Genomic DNA, 12,368 nt, shown 5'->3' with positions numbered 1-12,368 from the left:
TACTGGTATGGAATAAACAATATAAAACCCTCTCGAATAGAAGCCCGTCTTGAATATAAGCCTCGTCAAAATTGGTATTGAAAAATACATGATCCCGGCTTTTAATCCAGTCAGTACTGTATGTGTTCGTGTGTGTGTGTGTGCCTGTGTTTGTGTGTGTGTGTGTGTGTGTGTGTGTGTAGGTGTGTGCACGTGTGTGTGTGTGCGTGTGTGTGTGTGTGAATGTGTGTATGTGTATTGTATGTATGTGTGTATGTGTGTATGTGTGTATGTGTGTATGTGTGTGTGTGAGTGTGTGTGTGTGTGTGTTTGTGCGTGCGTGCGTCGATGTGTAATAATATGATAAGTCTCGTTAAAAGACTTTTTTATGTCCCAACTTGCCATAGATTATGTAGTAACTTGCCATAGATTATGTAGTAACGAGGGAGGACCTGTACACCGTATTGAACTCTTGAAGGACATAGTCATCACAGTGTAGAGTTTTAAATACATTTCGTTTTCATGCAGGTTTTCACTACTGATGGAAACTTCATTTCCATGTTCGGATCAAAGGGGAAGTCAGATGGTCAGTTCAACAACCCTCAGCACATTGCCGAGGATAGGCATGGCCACTTCCTGGTCACTGATGAAAACAACCACCGTGCTCAAGTAAGCTGATTAGTGATTAGTTTGTCTTACCTTTTGCTTCTAGCACTACTTTGGTTGCCAAGATACATCGTACCCTGTGGCAAGAGTGTGAAGCTGTAATTGAAATGCCTTTGGCCATTTTAGATTGAGAAGTCTCACCATGTGCTAGACTGGCAAGATGAAAACCTACTGAAGTGAATTGATGACACTCGAGCCATTGCTGAGAGAAATACATTCATTTGCAGTGTGGATATTGTGACAAATAGAAACAAGAAACCAGTGATATTGTCTCTTTTTGGCCAGGTCGAACACTTTCTAATCGCCCTTCGTACATATCCAGGGGATAATAGTGAACAAACAAAAGCAGCGAAATGAAAGCAATCTCTGGCGGAAGGAGGAGAACATCTTCAACAAATCAGCAAACCCTGGACTATGTGCACAATGACCCCTGTTGCATCTGCACAAATACACCACATAACTGCAGTAGCTGTGGACCAGGTGATGTGAACTATGCCATCAGGGACCGTGTCTTTAAAGTGGTGCACTCTTGGGTGGTTTTAAGAGCTCTTGGGTAGGTAAGCACTCCTGGGTGGCTAAGCACTCCTGGGTGGCTAAGCACTCCTGGGTGGCTAAGCACTCCTGGGTGGCTAAGCACTCCTGGGTGGCTAAGCACTCCTGGGTGGCTAAGCACTCCTGGGTGGCTAAGCACTCCTGGGTGGCTAAGCACTCCTGGGTGGCTAAGCACTCCTGGGTGGCTAAGCACTCCTGGGTGGCTAAGCACTCCTGGGTGGCTAAGCACTCCTGGGTGGCTAAGCACTCCTGGGTGGCTAAGCACTCCTGGGTGGCTAAGCACTCCTGGGTGGCTAAGCACTCCTGGGTGGCTAAGCACTCCTGGGTGGCTAAGCACTCCTGGGTGGCTAAGCACTCCTGGGTGGCTAAGCACTCCTGGGTGGCTAAGCACTCCTGGGTGGCTAAGCACTCCTGGGTGGCTAAGCACTCCTGGGTGGCTAAGCACTCCTGGGTGGCTAAGCACTCCTGGGTGGCTAAGCACTCCTGGGTGGCTAAGCACTCCTGGGTGGCTAAGCACTCCTGGGTGGCTAAGCACTCCTGGGTGGCTAAGCACTCCTGGGTGGCTAAGCACTCCTGGGTGGCTAAGCACTCCTGGGTGGCTAAGCACTCCTGGGTGGCTAAGCACTCCTGGGTGGCTAAGCACTCCTGGGTGGCTAAGCACTCCTGGGTGGCTAAGCACTCCTGGGTGGCTAAGCACTCCTGGGTGGCTAAGCACTCCTGGGTGGCTAAGCACTCCTGGGTGGCTAAGCACTCCTGGGTGGCTAAGCACTCCTGGGTGGCTAAGCACTCCTGGGTGGCTAAGCACTCCTGGGTGGCTAAGCACTCCTGGGTGGCTAAGCACTCCTGGGTGGCTAAGCACTCCTGGGTGGCTAAGCACTCCTGGGTGGCTAAGCACTCCTGGGTGGCTAAGCACTCCTGGGTGGCTAAGCACTCCTGGGTGGCTAAGCACTCCTGGGTGGCTAAGCACTCCTGGGTGGCTAAGCACTCCTGGGTGGCTAAGCACTCCTGGGTGGCTAAGCACTCCTGGGTGGCTAAGCACTCCTGGGTGGCTAAGCACTCCTGGGTGGCTAAGCACTCCTGGGTGGCTAGGCACTCCTGGGTGGCTAAGCACTCCTGGGTGGCTAAGCACTCCTGGGTGGCTAAGCACTCCTGGGTGGCTAAGCACTCCTGGGTGGCTAAGCACTCCTGGGTGGTGGGGTTTATTTGATCTATTATAAAACTACAGTACAAGGCCAAATCAAGGATTGTTTGTCGCTACTTCAAGTTTCATGCTTTCACAATCATGCGGCAACAATGCCTTTGCGGTGTTGAGCACTGTCAGCACACTAGGTGCATCCCACGATCTATTTTTTTAAATTACGGACTCTTTGGGGTTTGGTCTTGCTTCTACTTTTTTTTAAGGAGGCTCCCACCTATAGGAGTAAAATAAATGGTCCATGGACACCCTGTTGTTTTATGCATAGAATTGTGGAGTGCTGTCTCCTCTTCACTTTGGTATAGTTTTAAGGTATGGTCACCAGGCATATACATGTAAGAGCTATTCCGGGGCATTTAGTGTGTGTACAATTTCTTGATTTTTGGGAAAAACGGCAAAAAATCGTTATTTGCCCACAGAACCCTAGTGTGTTGTGGATACCATATTTTTTCTTTGGTAAATGCTTCAAGCATCAAACGTGGACAGGTCTAGGGTGAAATAATCAAACTTAGTGCTTTACTGTCATGTGTAGGGCCCCTAGTTTGACATTTCCCGCTTCCGAATTTCATTCCAGTGTCAATTGCAAAATGGTCTTCACTGCAATATGTTGTCCATGGACTTGTAATGTTCTGGGATATTATTATATTTACAGTACTGGTCAAACCAAAGCACTAACAAAGACAAAACTAAAGACCAAGAACCGGGAACATAAAGCACAGAGAAAGGGAACAAAACAGATACACAAGTCTAAATCGTCGCCATCAAACTATCGACCAGTGTCGTTACTGAGCATCCTCTCCAAGGTCATGGAGACCATAGTCAACAGGGCAATGAGCAACTTCATGGAAACGAATCACGTCCTGTCAGAACGGCAATTTGGATTTCGTCGCGGCCACAGTGCAGCAGACCTGCTGACTGCTCTCCACCACCAGTGGGTGCACACCGCCGGAGATATAGGAGCTTCTCGAGTGCTGGCCATCGACATTGCTGGAGCATTTGACCGGGTGTCTCACACTGGTGTGTTGCACAAGGCTAGAGTGTATGGCATCTCGGGAGACCTGCATCGGTGGCTCCAAGACTACCTCTGCAACCGCACACTTCAAGTCCTCATCTCCGGCCAGACATCAGCCAGACGCCCAGTTAAGGCTGGGGTGCCACAGGGCAGTATCCTGGGGCCCACCTTATTCTTGGTCTACGTCAACGACCTTGAAGACCACCTCCCAATCGGCTCCAACCTTGCCTCATTCGCCGATGACACAACCCTATACGCCGAAATTGCAACGCTCGCTGCTGTTCCTGACAACGCTAGAGTACTCCAGGCTGCTGTCGACCTAGTATCCAGTTGGAGCTCGGATTGGAAAGTGCAGTTCGAGCCAGCCAAATCTCAGGCCCTTACAATTTCCCACCATCGTCGGGACTGGCCTATACCCCCAATTGTCTTCAATTGAACTCCTGTCGAGGAGCAGCCCTTCATCAAAGTACTCGGCATCACGTTTGACCATCAGCTAAAATTCAGCCAGCATATCCGAACTGTTGTAGTCCGAGCAACGCAGAGACTTGGAGCCTTGCGCAAGGCATTTCACTTGCTGACTATTCCTGCCCGGCTTCGAGCCTACAAAGCCTTTGTCCGGCCGGTTATGGAGTACTGCCCAATCGTCTGGATGGGGGCAGCTCCTTCCCACTTGAATCGGCTGGACTGGGTGCAGGAGCGAGCCATCAAGGCAATACATCCGCAATGCTGGCTTCCTAGCCTCATAATTCGCCGCACCATCGCTGCCCTCTGCCTCCTGTATAAAGCCCTTTGCGATAATTCTCCCGCTCTTCTCTCGAGAATGGCTCCACCCCCGACACACCAACCCAGGACCACACGCCTCACCCGCCAGGCTGTACGACTGTCCACCGCGCATCCCCATCAGTTACAGAATGTTCTTCCTGCCAATTCCCGGAACAATGTGAGCCGAGCCTTTCCCCACTCCGTCATCCCAATTTGGAACCAGCTGCCTACCTCTATCATTCCCCACCCATTTCACCCAAAGAACATCCAAAAGTTCAAGACAGCAGCTTATCACCGTCTCCTCAGAACGAACTGGAACTGGGCCACTCATAGCATACGCGAGTAAGAGGGTACAGTGTCCTACCCTGCTTGGACATACATGTAATCTTTCCTCACGGACAGTCTCCTCTTGAATTTAAAAGTCTAACAGCGTTCACATCAATATTCAACTTATTCTTTTGCTCACTGAGCAATACAATCTTTCCATTTTCTTTCTTCTGTTTTCTTTTTCAATTTAATCCTCCCCACCCAATATCTCTTTGGTGCGTCCATGGAGCTATGAAGCCGAGACCTCTGGTCGGCGGAGCTTAATGGGCCCCACCACCACACTCCATCATTCACCCCAGTGTCTGGAGATATGTGGATTTTGTAGAGAAAAAAAACAAAACATATAAATATCGTACAAGATACTATAATAGTACAATACTATAATATAGTATTAACCAGGAGGCCTGCAACATCACATTCCTCCTTTTCTCGAAAGTCTACAACTACAGTCCATAGAAATACTGACCATAGCAAACTTCAACGTAGCATTTCAACAAACTAAATAAACCAAAATAGGCTGTCCAAAACGCGACGAATAACCAAAAGCGTTCTATCAATCCATGTCATAAAATATATAAATAAATTACACAGTATCATGCAAGTTGGTTGCTCCAACGAGGAGCACACGCTTCTTGCCGAACTTGACACTTGACTGACTCACGACTGCCATCCGGAGCACACCCGGAGCACATCGCACCTTCCGCTCCGCAAACCTGAAAGAAAGCACCACTCCCTGCTCAAAACACAGTGCCATCCGGTGTGCTCCGGATGGCAGTCGTGAGTCAGTCAAGTGTCAAGTTCGGGAAGAAGCGTGTGCTCCTCGTTGGAGCAACCAACTTCATGACTATTACCGCCGAAGTCGCAACTTCTAAGTTAGTATCATGCAAGCTCATACATTGTTAGCCGAACGACCAGTCGAACACAACTGTCACACAGCCTAGTCAATGCAGAACAGAACAAGGGCCGGACAGGTTCCTTAGCATTTCACGCTTAACCTGTCTGACCTGCGGGGCTCCGCACGATGCTGGGGTGCCTCTTGCACTTCGGGGCTAGGTTCAGCTGGATGCTGCTGCCGGAATGGTTTGGTGAACTGTACGTTCCTCCGCACAAGCTTCCCATCTGGTGCCTGAACCACTACTTGGTCCCCTTTCCGACTAACCACCACATGAGGTTGGTGATGGAATGGTGTGTCGACCTTCGACCGTGTCTCCGAACGCTTTAGCAGTACTGAGTCACCTCTCTGAGTTGACTGGCTGGTGGCATGGTTGGCGTCATCTGGAGAGTCACGCATACTCTGGTTACGCTCACTGTCACGATCTCTGACGGCCTCGTTTGTCGCTGGTTCACCGAGGGCTGGTAACTTGCAGTGCACTTTGCGCCCAAACAATAAGTCAGCTGGAGCAACTCCGGTGGTGCTATGTGGCGTTGAGCGGTATGCCATCAAGAATCGTTGAACCTCCCGCTTCCACGTTTTTCCTTCCGCATATGCAGCACGGATCACTTTCATCAGGGATCGATTTTGTCGCTCAACTTCACCGTTAGCTCTCGGCCACAGTGGTGAAGTACGAAGCTGTTGAACACCACACTCATGTACAAACTTTGCAAACCCTTCTGAGTTGAAAGGTGGGCCATTATCCGTACGCAAAATCGTCGGGATACCGTGTCGGCTGAACTGGTCTTCAATCATTGGAATCACAGCTTCAGCTGATGTTGACTTGACCACATCTACTTCGAAATATCGACTGTAGTAATCCACAAGCACCACAATGTGCTCGCCAGACGGTAGTGGACCCCAGCAATTCAACAGCCAAATTCTGCCATGGTGCATCTGGAAGAGGAGTGGACTTGACTGGCGGTGCATTGGCTGGCGCTGCAACCACTTGGCAGGGATGAAACGACTTGCAGAGCTTCTCTGCCTTGCTATCCATGCCTGGACATCAAACCTTGGACCGTAGACGCTCTTTCGTCTTCACGATGCCCTGGTGGCCCTCATGTGCCAACTGCACGGTCTGGTGTCGCAACTCTGTAGGGATAACAATGCGTTGACCTCTGAGCACTACCTTGCCAATAACAGTCAATTCTCCTCGGACCGGACGGTATGCTGCTTGCAGACCATCCCAAGATCCGTCGTGAAGGCACTTGCGAATAGCAGATAGCTCTTCATCTTCAGCTGAGCTACGTTCAATCGTTCTGATACCGATAGCGATGGGTGCTGCTGTCTGAGTGATAAGTCTAACCGACTCTTCATCACTGCTGATTCCTGGATCCCCCCGCTTCAACGGGCAGGCGAGATAAAGCGTCAGCGATGTTCGTCTTTCCAGGAATGTGCTTGACTCGATAGCTGTACGGCCGTAGGCACAGTGCCCATCTCTCGATCCTGGCACTGGGCTTGGATCTTGCCGAATAAATCACTTCCAGCGGCTTATGGTCGGTGCAGAGTGTAAACTCCCTGCCTAGCAGGTAGGTGTGAAATCGTTCACACGCCCAGACAATACCAAGAGCCTCTCGCTCGGTCTGCGAGTACCTCCGCTCTACCGCTGACAGTGATCTGCTCGCATACGCAACTGGCCGCCAAACACCATCCTGCTTCTGGACAAGCACAGCTCTGAGCCCAACTGGACTGGCATCCGTCACTAACTCGATCGGCGCTTCAGCATCATAGTATGCCAGTGTTGAGCTGGACACCAGTAGTCTCTTCAGGTGGTCGAACGCTTGCTGTTGCTCTGTAGTCCACTTGAACTGAGCTCCCTTGACCGTGAGGCGACGCAGTGGCTCAGCAACTGTAGCAAAATCAGGGATGAATTTTGCACTGAAACCGGCTGTACCGAGGAAGCTTCTTACTTCCGACGCATTGCTCGGCCTGGATGCTTCCGCCAAGGATCGTATCCTTTCCGGAGTTGGCTGTATGCCCTTGTCAGATATCTGCAAGCCGAAGAACTCAATGGAGCTCTTAGCGAACTCACACTTTGCTGGGTTGACTGTGAGGTTTACCTGCTGCAAGCGATTCATCAATGCATGAACCCTCACATCATGCCGGTCCAGTGAGTCCGCATGTAGCAAGATATCATCAGCTCCGTTTCTGCACCCGGCCAAATCCTTGATCACATCGCTGATGATCTTCTGGTACAGCTCTGGTGCTGAACTTATACCAAATGGCAGTCGACGAAACCGGTACAACTTCCCATTTGCAGCAAAAGTTGTCAGGTAGCGGGACTCTTCTTCCAACTCTACTTGGTGAAATCCCCACTTCAGGTCAATCTTCGAAAACACCGTGCTGCCATAGACTTCATGCAGCCGCTCCTCTGTTGTTGGCATCGGATGTCGTTCTCGGACGATGGCTTCATTGACCCGGCGTAAATCCACGCACAAACGGATGTCGCCATGCTTCTTTGGTGCTATCACAATTGGGCTCACCCACGGCGTCGGGCCCACAGCTTCTTCAATAATTCCCGATTGCTGTAACTCCTGAAGTTTTTCATCTACCTTGGTTTCATACGCATATGGTATCCTACGCTGGCGTTGGGCCACAGGTGGAACTTCAGAGTCTACATGAAGACGTGCTTGGTAGCCAATTAACTTGCCCACACCACTGAACACACCTGGATACTCATTCTTGATTTCATCGTTGATACTGGGGCTAGCTGTGGCGCTGCCAACTTGGTTCACGTCAGGTAGCACCAATGCCTTCAACTTGAGTGCAGTACTACGTCCCAGCAAGAACTCTCCAACTCCTCTGACGGCGATCACTTCATCCTCAGTGCGCTCTGAGCCCCATTGGAAAATTGCAGTAAACTTGCCGACGACATTCAGCTGGTGTGCTCCATACCCGAAAACCTTCCTGGAGCACTTCGTCAAAGTAACACCGAGGCCTTGCAATTGCAGCTGGCCCAAAGTCGATTCTCCCAACAAGTTGCATGACGCCCCAGAATCGACTAGCACTCGCGTCGACACACCATTGAGGCTGACATCGATAGAGGCCTGTGTCGAATTACTTCCTCGCACTCCAAACACAAAATCGTCTACATTTTGAATTTGATTTACCGAGTGATTTTCTTTTCTGTACAAACTTGCCTATCCCGACGACTTGGGAGCGTGACGCGTGTTGCCTGTACGCTGTTTGTCACCTCCGTTGCATTTGGATGCAAAGTGACCGTTTATGCCACACTTTCTACACCTTTGGCCACGTGCAGGACAGTTCCGGTCGCGGGCGAAGTGGCCAACTAATACTTACTTTTCCACAGTTGTGACTAGTGTTGAAATGACTAATCGAATACTCGAATAATTTAGAATATTCGTGGGGTGAACGCGTTGACGAATAATCGAATAGTCGTACGAATTATCAGAAATCGAAAAAAAAAAACAAAAACATCCATGCTCAGCGCTGACCCTACTTTGCACTGCGTAGATCTGCTCACAGTATTTCTTCTCAATCTCTTCTCCCCCAAGTTTATTTTTAATCTCCTTCTTGTCACACTCTTGCCGAGATTCGCCGTGCACAGCATTCACACTTTCTGGTGCAGCTTCACCCGTACCCGACCGTACCGTACGAACTGGACCCATGCCCATCATGGCTTGCATTGTGACTTGCACTTGTCGATGTTGACATAATTATCACGTGCGAGCTGCTCCGTTGTTTAGCCTAGTTCACATTCGACGCAACGCCGGCGATACTGGATGTAAGGGCTTGTCGGGAGGGCTGAGGCTGTGAAATCCTGTACGATTCGTACGACACGACATGCAGCAGTCGTTGCGACGTTCAACGTCGAACGGCGCGGGTCATAAGGCACGGTCCGTGAGGGGGTGATTTTCGGACCTAATTTCTCGTTTTTCGGGACTTCTTTTCAATTATTTCTCCTTGAAAGAAGCGGAATCAAGTTCACAATACCAGTTTTTCATGAAGGCCAAAAAATTAGCTCTGAAAGTTGTGGCATTCAAATAATAGCCCCAGGAAATGATAGAGTAGTTCGTCTGTCACGCTTCTGAACTATCCCTAAATACAATAAGTGACATGAGATTTTATGTTGCTAAAAGTCAACTCAAGTCGTGCTAGCCATTCTGTGAGTTATCATGGGGAGCGCAGTGTTCGAAATGCAAAAAAATTCCAAGTACGAATCGGGAGTAGTCGGCGCACGACGCCGTCTCCTGTTCACACTCGAATTGCAGAACGCTTGCGTCCCCGTCTACGCCCGTCTACGGTATGAAAAGTTGGATCGATCCAACTCTTCCCGACGCTTCCCGATCTGTACGGTAGTACGGTTGAGTTCCCGTTCCTGGTGTTCACATTGGACGCCGTCAGACCGTCCCGTCGCTTCCCGTCGATCCTTACGTTGCGTCCCGTCGCGCCCCGTCGAATGTGAACTAGGCTTTTCATACTCGCGACCTTTTTTAAGGCCACCGCCAAAGTGAGGTCGTCGACTTCTAACAATTTCTTTCTGAGGCGATTGTCCGATATCCCTATGAGCAGCTGGTCGCATACATGATCCTCCATGTCGGTGCCATATTCACAGTATTTGCCTTTCCCAAGCAAACGGGTCGAAAACTGAGATACTGTTTCACCAGTTCGTTGTGACATCTGACGAAGCGTATAACGTTCGAACCTCTTGTTGGCCACAAACTCAAAAGCCTTGTCCAAAGCACTCACAGCTCGCTCGAATAAATTGTCCGTGTCCTCATCTTCTGTTAGCGTTTCGAATTTCTCCTGTACTGGCATACCAGCCAAGTACATCAACAGACTCCTCTGCCTCTTCGCGGATGTTATGTTCTGGCCATCCACATAGTACTGGAATGATCTTTTCCACCTGCGCCATCTTGCAGAAACTTCATGGGCAGGACCCTCGAGATCAAACGGCTCCAAAGCCGGGCCTACTCCTGTGAGCGCCATTGTCACTGAGGCCTACTCAGGTCATCTATATGGATGGTTGCACAAGACTAGCCGTGAATGCACTTGGAAGTAGCCCAAATACTTACAAGCTCAAGACGTGGATTGTCACTGCATGGTCATACAGGGTGTCACCATACCCTGAGGCCAGAGCATGCCAGGGTGGACCACGCATGTACAGTATAATGGAGGCGTGAAAGAAAGTAATTAATTTTAGTTACACATATCATGTCATTATTATTATCATTATATCTGTGCACCATGGACGGCATGCTGCACATGACATGACTGTGTGAAATCTGTAGCTTCATCCAGTGTTCACGAATCTCTGACCATTGAGAACTGCACGACTAAATAATTCAGAAGTAGCGACAAACTCGGCCATTTGAAAATAATCTTTTAACCCGTCCACCTCTCCACACTGCACTCTTGGCCCACATTCACAACACCACTTCGTAGCGAGGAAGTTCGTTCTTGGATAGATGTTCCATATCCTCCAGACAGCTGTTTCCCTCATTAGAGCTCCTCAGCGGAGGCAGATAACGAATGAATAGTTGATATGAGTATATTTACAAGGTAAAGTGGCGCACTTTCAACATAGAAAACAGTGGCATACCCAAAGAAATTTGAAGGTGATAAAAGTCATAAAACTATTACTGTATTTATAATAGTGCCCTCCGGCACAAACATCACCAGGGATACAAACTTACACTTGCAGAGTAGGCTATTGCAGAGGCGCTCCGTTTCCAGTGCGACAAACACTTCGTGAACACAAGATAGCAGCGTGAGTCAGGGCGCGTTCGAATTGTCACTCTTTGACTTTTCGAGGAGTTTCGTTTTTCTGAAGAGGTGGCCTCTTCAGAAAAATGGAGCTCCTCGAAACTCCTCGAAATTCCACAACCTCATCCGATGGGAGAGGTGGATTAGTTTCGAAGAGTTTGGAATAGCTAAATTACGTAGTACGTGGATATATGGTCGATCTGATCGGACGTCATCATCGCCCTGACAATTCCACTGGAAAACCCTAAAATGATAGAAACCGTTCTAATGCAGTAATGGGACACTTCAACTAATCTCTTTATACGGTGCTGAATGTATTTTTGTATATGTACTGTACACATGTATGTACATGTACATCATAATTATTAAAGGGGAAGTTAAGGCAAAAACGAGAGAGCTTGGAAGCTCAGGGCCCTACGCTATGCTTTTTTGCCTTGATGACCTAGACAAAAAAGCATAGGAATGTTATAAATTCTTTAAAAAATTAACCTGGGATTCGAACCCGCACTATCGCGCCCTGCATGCTTCCCCCGGTCTTTAAAAAATTCCTCTTTTTTAAGACATAACCTGGGATTCGAACCCGCACTATCGCGCCCTGCATGCATCCCCCGATACACTTCGCATACATACTAATTCTTCCAAGTTGCTTCACATTATGATCTTGCATTTGAAAGCCCTATTTGAATATGCATTGTGGCCAGCCGTCTTTGATGGTACGGTACGGTAGGGATAGGTACGGGACAGGTACGATCGAGGGTAATACGACACCGCCTCCCGTACCGTACCATCAAACACAGCTGCATATATCCACATACAGCTGCCCGCAATATTCAAATAGGGCTTTCAAACGCAAGATCATAACGTGAATCAACTTGGAAGAATGGGTATGAATGCGAAGTGTATGGCGGAATGCATGTAGGGCGATAGTGCGGGTTCGAATCCCAGGATATGCCTGAAAGAAATAAGAGAATTGAAAAATTTATAACATCCCTGTGATTTGTTGCCGTCAGATACGGGATAGCGCCAGGCGTGACACAAACAAACACACAAACACACAAATACCAAACGAGAGAGCTTGGAAGCTCAGGGCCCTACGCTATGCTTTTTTGCCTTGATGACCTAGACGAAAAAAGGCATAGGGATGTTATAAATTCTTTAAAAAATTCCTTTTTTTAAGACATAACCTGGGATTCGAACCCTTCTTGTGCAACCATGTG

At 49.0% G+C, this 12,368-nt stretch overlaps 1 protein-coding gene across 3 annotated transcripts in view; it reads left to right on the top strand.

Annotated features, from left to right (window-relative positions):
- Positions 1–12,368, top strand: part of LOC135811250 (tripartite motif-containing protein 2-like) — a 252,222-nt gene that overhangs the window by 214,425 nt on the left and 25,429 nt on the right. For 2 of the 3 annotated variants that reach the window (XM_065324450.1, XM_065324448.1), the window contains one exon: positions 508–648. The exons of the other annotated variant lie outside the window; for it this stretch is intronic. In XM_065324450.1, the coding sequence (XP_065180522.1) occupies positions 508–648 (141 nt within the window). The remainder of the gene's footprint in view (positions 1–507; positions 649–12,368) is intronic. 3 annotated transcript variants of the gene reach the window in all.

The sequence above is a fragment of the Sycon ciliatum genome, chromosome 3 (assembly GCF_964019385.1).
Source record: "Sycon ciliatum chromosome 3, ocSycCili1.1, whole genome shotgun sequence".
NCBI classification, from domain to species: domain Eukaryota; kingdom Metazoa; phylum Porifera; class Calcarea; order Leucosolenida; family Sycettidae; genus Sycon; species Sycon ciliatum.
Note: the sequence above shows the minus strand (reverse complement) of the source record. Positions and strands in the feature narration are given on the sequence as shown.